This window comes from Phaethon lepturus, unplaced genomic scaffold (genome assembly GCF_000687285.1).
Source record: "Phaethon lepturus isolate BGI_N335 unplaced genomic scaffold, ASM68728v1 scaffold34427, whole genome shotgun sequence".
NCBI lineage: Eukaryota > Metazoa > Chordata > Aves > Phaethontiformes > Phaethontidae > Phaethon > Phaethon lepturus.
Genome location: NW_010550414.1, coordinates 44,820 through 51,254, shown reverse-complemented (window position 1 = coordinate 51,254; position 6,435 = coordinate 44,820). Strand labels below are relative to the sequence as shown.

At 47.3% G+C, this 6,435-nt stretch overlaps 1 protein-coding gene across 1 annotated transcript in view; it reads right to left on the bottom strand.

The window, feature by feature from the left end:
• Positions 1-970: 970 nt before the first annotated feature.
• The window catches only part of TPRG1L (tumor protein p63 regulated 1-like), a 6,011-nt gene continuing 546 nt past the window's right edge, over positions 971-6,435 (bottom strand). The window contains 3 exon segments of the mRNA XM_010290557.1: positions 971-1,129; positions 1,890-2,043; positions 2,665-2,867. Coding sequence (XP_010288859.1) covers positions 971-1,129; positions 1,890-2,043; positions 2,665-2,867 — 516 coding nt within the window.

Sequence of the window (6,435 nt, the reverse complement as noted above, 5' to 3'; positions counted from 1 at the left end):
GGAAAGAGCAGTTGGGCTATCCTTTGTCTTTAGCCTGGGTGACCGGCCACTGGATTCTTCAAAGGAAGGGAGCCCGTTGTTTAGGAATTTACTGGATGTTTTTTTCTTTTGCTACTTAATTTCACAGCCTCAGTCTCCACAAAATGAAGGGGGAGGAACAAATCAAGGTGAAATTTAACTTCACTGCAAGATTCATGAAAATCAAATAGCTATCTTATAAAACACATTGAGAGGGGCATGCAACTTGTTGCATTCCATCAAGACTTCAGCTTTACATAAGTTTCAGTTGTTAGAGGGGGTGTTTTTACAAAAGCTAATGAACACGTAGTCAGCCGTATGCTTCGGTTTACAAAATAATAATTCACATATGCTGCTTCTGTTAGGTCTGCTCAGTACGGCTTTAACACTATTTGTTGACTCTGTTTAGCTAAAGAACGACTGAGGCAGCTTTCAAAATTCTTAATTTTAATCAAAATGCTAAGATTACAGTCGTTGTGACCACTTTACACAACACAAATGGATCCCAAGCACACTGTGTGATTTGACACCGTGTATAGGGACAACTGTAATACGGCATGAATATTCTACTGTACCTTGTTTTTTTTGTGTGGAGTGTTTGTGGCAGATTCCCCATCGCACTTAACTGACAGTGAAGAACATCTAGTTAGAAATGGAGAATACTGCTGCTCACTAGCCCTGTCTAAGAACCAGTAAGAACTATAAATTAGATACAAAATACAAGAATGACACCGCCTTGTGTCTGCTTGAGATGAATCTGACCTGGCCATAACAACCAGGGCCTCCTGCGAGCTGTTAGTTCTACAACCACCCCCTTTCGTTCCTCTAACTTCTTTGCGTTCACTACTGAGTATTCTGCCATGTGGCGTGCTCTCCCCAGGAGCCCCATATCAAACTTGATAGATTGAAAAGATTAAATGCAATGAATTTTAAAATCCAATTTTGCCTCTTGTCAGGCATAGCCACATTTGGCCTTACTGTCGATGAAGGACATCGATCCCAGGTAGGCCTCGATCAGAAAAGGATGCTCTAGCAATGTCCTTCCTGGCAAGGGCCACTCCTTGTGGGCTTTCTTCACAGCTTGAATTAGCTGAGGTTTAAAGTTTTCCAACTGAAAGAAAAAAAACACCTTGATGTTTTTCTATTGTTTTAATAATTGTTAGGCAAATGGCTGCTGATGTTGACTTGTAAAGGATTAATGCTAAAGCTGTAGTTGTCGTAGATCTTGCATGCCGTGATCTTTATATTCTTTCACAGAACTTTACATTCTGCAGTTTAACCTTAAGGATAGAGCTAATTTCATACCAGGACCCTATTTATGTGTAGCTTAAACACATGGGCTAGATGTGTAAAGATTTGTCAGTGACTGTTGTTTATTTCTGACTGTAGTTCTCCTGCCCTCATCATTGATGTGTTGAACTTAGATTGCCATAGTGTTCTACTTTTAAGGAAACCTTCAGAGGAAAGCAACTACTGCAAGAAAAACTGAGAACTGCCTCAGTGAAGGTTTACAGTTAGCAATTAGACTAGTTGTTTAATTAGCTGGCAGTCCTAGATGAAAAGTCGGGTGTTCGCCTGTCAGGTGAGCAAGGGTAGGAATAGCACCAAGACTCGCTTTTTTTTGGGTTTTATGGAACTCTGCACTTTCGGAAGCTTCAGCTTCCTTCTTGTATAAGCCATTTATAGGTAGCTGGCAAAAACTGACAGTCATGCCGCCCTGCAAGTCAAAATTTGGAGAATGGGGAAATGTAGCGTACAGCTGTAAGTTCTGTGTCTTTGATTTACCTGCTATATCTTTTAAAAATAATCTAAGCTGTATCCAGCCTAGGAGATCAACAAGCCATCTAGAATAGGAGAGGTGACATCCTTACTAGGCAAAGGGATGCAATCTTCTCATAAGTGCCTGCCGTTGGATGTTTGGTAAAGGTGACGTACGGGATGTTTGTGGACCACGGGTTCCATCTGTTGATGAAGGAGGCACCACTTTGCTCGTCCCACTGAATTCAAATGCTGATACCTTCTCACCTGATATGGAAGACAGCAGAATTTAAGATGGTAAGACTTCTGAGTCTTTGAGGCAAGTTTAATTAGCAATGTACTGTCTGAAAAAGACCTACTTAAAAATGGAAGCTGAAACTTAAGTTTGATAGTAATTATTTCCTCTAGAACAGGAAAACTCAGTCCCTGAAATATGCAAAGGTACCTTATCAGCTGAGTGCAAAAAGGTGAAGCTCATTAGACCACGTAGGGCACAATGCCCGAACCATATTGCCTGTGATAGCTTGCATTCACGTATGACCTGACACTTACACATGGCTTTCCAGTAATGCCAAGATGGTGCTACTACTCACTGTGTTACAGAGTGGCGATGAACTTCTGCTCCCAGATCTATTCATCTTATCTGGAATCTTATCTGGAAAGTCCTTGAGCGACTTGCTTTTAACATAACTACTCACTGTCCCAGCAAAACAGCAGCTACCCTGAGGTGGTCTGATGAAGCTTCAGTGGTTGTTTACCAAGTCACAGGAGCAAAAGGAAGAATTCTCCAACTTGTCCAGTGGTCAGTAAAAAGGTTGATAGCTCCAGCTATTTACAATAACAATACAAGGATTACCATAGCATTACAGCATGACCATGGCAGCTTACGTGATCAGAGACTTAGGTGGGAACTCAAACTCTCCCACAGAGATGGTATCCACTGCGCCGAGGGCTATCTTCGCCACATGCTGGCACTGCAGGCTGATGAAGTTGTATTTGCAGATCAGGAGGGACCGATCTGTGGTAAGAATGTGATGCTCCTTCTCGGTGTTCCAGGGATCAGTTCTGGTGAGATAACACGACTGAGTGAGCTTCAGCAGTTTTGATTAATGGCTAGAAACACCTAACAGCTTGACTGATACAAAAGTTGATTTCTTCTAATTTGATGAATAAAAGATTCTACCTTTCTCTGAGTGTTTTGCCACACTATGTTGTCGAACCATCACAGATACAACACTGTCTCATCCTTAGGGCAACCTATGAGCAGGTTATATTTTCACTCTGAGGGGAATGAGCTCAGCTTTTAAACTAGCACCTTTGAGATCTGCTACAGCTTATTTTTAGTGTTACTGATTTAAATGTCTTGCCTTACAAAAATTAAAAGTTGTCTGTTGTTTCCACAGGAATGCTGATGTCAAGCCGATGGGACCAAAGCTATCCTTGCTGTGTGGGGTGCTCATTTCTACCCGCCGTGCACCTTTCTCTCTGCCTCTCCCTGCCAGTTCAGCTTGTGCTGTGGTGAAAGGACCGAAACTGCCTCTGCCTTCTGCTTGCCCGGAGGAGCTCTCGCAGCTTCCGAAACTGGCCAGGCGTCGCTCCGAAGCAGCAAATTGTCAGCCTCCATTTAGTTCATTGGTAATTACGAGGCTAACGATCTGTAACCCGCTGCACAGGGAGGGCGTTTGATGAAGTAGTTTATTAAAGCTACTTTAGTGGTTTTAGTGTGCAAGTGAATTCTGAATTGTGCTGGGTTTTGTAACGAGTTAATTTACAAGCTTTCATCTACACCCTCAGTAGGTCGGATTATACAGCTGCCTGAAGGCTTCCATGTCCATTTTGCAAGCGTTAATACTTACAGAGACTTTAACACAAAAGCTACAGCATCACGGCAGGGCTGGGCCGGGCTCTCGCCGCCTTCCAAGGCGGTGTGGTATGGTGTGGTACGCTGGGCTGCTGAGCCCACCCTCTCCCTGCCCCGTACCCAGGGCCAGCCAGGTGGCAGGGTGCCCAGCTGCCGCGTGGGCACGCGTGGTCTTACCTGCACGGTGCAGAGTTGGTACCTGTGCAAAATCCTGGGGGGCAGGCCACGTGTGACCCCCCCCAAATGCAGGATCCGCACTGGTGCTCCCGCCTGCAAGGGAAGGAGCCCCGCGGCTTGCAGGTGTGCATCCCTCTTTGCGTTTCTTGGAGCCTGCGGCGGCGGCCTGTGCCGTCACAGTTGCACAGCCAGTGCTGTACAAGGCCTGCCTGCTCTCTGCCGCCGTTTCCTGGGCCGAGGAGGTGCGTATACGCTGCATAGTATATATGCAGGAAGCCCTGGGCTTAGCCAAAATGATCGTGCTGCTCTGCTTGGGGGTGCTCTGGAGGCAGATTCTGATATACTCATGAAGCAATGAGATTTTTGGATCTACAGGGGGTTTTCTGTGGATCTGGTCAGAGCTACTGTGAAGCGAATCTTGGTCAGATGTTCAAATTCCTTAAATCCCATCTTGTCCAAATTTCCAGGTGTGATGTGGCAGATGAAGCACAGGGAGATGGAGCAGAGCAGGACTAGGGATGGAACTGCAAGTTCAAGTCCTAAAGGCCGTGCCATGTTCAGCGTACCTCACAGCAAAGATTAAAGAATGCCAGGGAATGAACGGCAAGTTCATATTTATATTTCCGTGGTCTGTGGCTTCAGTGCAGATATTGTCTGCGTTTGCTCTGGGCTGGGGGGACTGGTGCCATGGTGCCTTGCTGTGCCTGGGGGTTTCATCTGGGCATCTCAGAAGTCCAGGTACCGCATACCCAGCACTGTGTTTGCCAAAGCTGGACCTAAATGGAGGATCAGCTAAGCGTAAGGAAAGCTTTGGGCAGCAGTGGTAAGTTAGCATTGAAAGACTAACTGGGAGCAGTCTTAAGGTTTCCTACTGTAAGGAACATTCTAACTGGAAAACGGAGGCCGGAATTTATTGTATCCTGGAGCTCTCCCCGTCATTATAAAACATCTTTATGTTGTTGTCCTTCTGCTCTAGGAAGAAGGAAAGATGTTGTCTTCCTATCTGTTAGGCTTGGCAGATGCTTTATGTCTAAGTGGAGACTTTAGCTCCTCTTCCCCGCTCCTTTTCTCTGACCTAAATGATTTATGCAGCTGCTGTGACTTTGGAAGTGTTAAGGTGTAAAAAGCAGCTGCCCTTGCTTCTTCCAAGAGCTACCAGCTTTTGGGCTCCTTGGTGACATTAGTCTTGCTGTAAAGGTGGTCTTTCAGTTGCAAAATTATGTGTATGGCGTGAGCACTGGAACTACCCAAACCTCCTGATCCTGCTTCTCTTACTGAAATCTGTGTTTGCCAAAGGTTGGGTCTGCCCAGCGCAGCGGAGCAGCACCCAGATGCTGCTTTGATTCCTCCTGGCCCTTGGTGAGGGAGTCTCAGTGCAGCATCTCTGCTCTGCTCTCTTCATCCCTATCCTACTGCATCGGCCACCGTGCGCCTGTCCTTTCTGGAAGGCAGGCAGGAGATGGCTCGGCCCTCACTGTTGCTGCCAAGCCTGGCAAGAAGATCTGGTGATACTCACGGCAGCTCTTTGGAAGAGGAAACTCGGCAGCGAGCCATCGCACAATCAGGCTTGGGCACTTCTCTCTGTTTTCTCATTTCGCAGGGGCCAGCAGACAGTCACCCAGCTTCAGCAAAATCCTTACGATTTTTTTTGGTGCTGTTTCCTTACGTAGTAGGGAGATTGGAGGGAAAACTAGCAGTTTAATCTCGTTGCCCAGTTCCCTCTCTGCCCAGTGTATCCCCCCGCCACCCTGGGGACTGGCTGTTAAGAGCAGCCGAGTGCAGGTCAGATGCCTGTTGTACATGCACAGCAGAATTTCCTGGGGATGCGATCAATTTGGTTATCTGTTAGAGCGCATAGGAAAGATTAAGTCTCTGCGGGGTATTTTTAGAGCTGCTGGGAAAGAGATTTTGGGTGGTGTGTGCAGAGTTGGCCTTGGGTAGTGCAAAAGAGCTGTCTTTTGAGAAACAAACCTGAAGCATTTCTGCTACTGTTCTGCAGGGTTTCCCCCCTCCTCTTGGGGCTGGACACAGCTGGTGGGAGGGATTTCTGGCTGTCAGCAAGAAAAGAAACGAGAGAGCATGTGAGGGAAAGGAGCTAGACCTGAGAAAGGCAGGAGGAAAGTTTTGTCACTCCCCTGAAACGCGGGGAAGCTGCTTTTTGTGTGCGTGTGCAAGAGTTACTCAATGCCGCCTGCGGAGGAAGGTGGGGAGCTGTAGCAGGGGGACGGCCCCAGCTGCGCGGCTGGAGTAAGGAGCGCTCTGCCGGCTTTTGGAAAAGCCCTCCGGGAGGTGGACGTTGCGGTGTGCAGGAGAGCACCCCTCCTCCTCCCTTCCCTTGCCGAGCGCCGATTTTTGTATTGCTTTGCGAAGCGGGTTGCGGCTCCAGATCAGCTAAACCCACGTGGGGCTTCATTGCTGGACAGAAGCCGGGTCTCCTGAGCCACCAGGTCTCTGGGCTTTGTCGAGAAGCAAATGCCAGAAGGAAAAGTCGCTTCAGTGCCTTCTGCTACAAGCAAATGAGCGTAAGAAGCCAGGGTTGGTTTTGGGAACAACCCAGCGACAGTCTGCGCCCTGATCGTTTCCCGTGGACTGAAGAAACTCACTGAACTGAACCCAGGCGG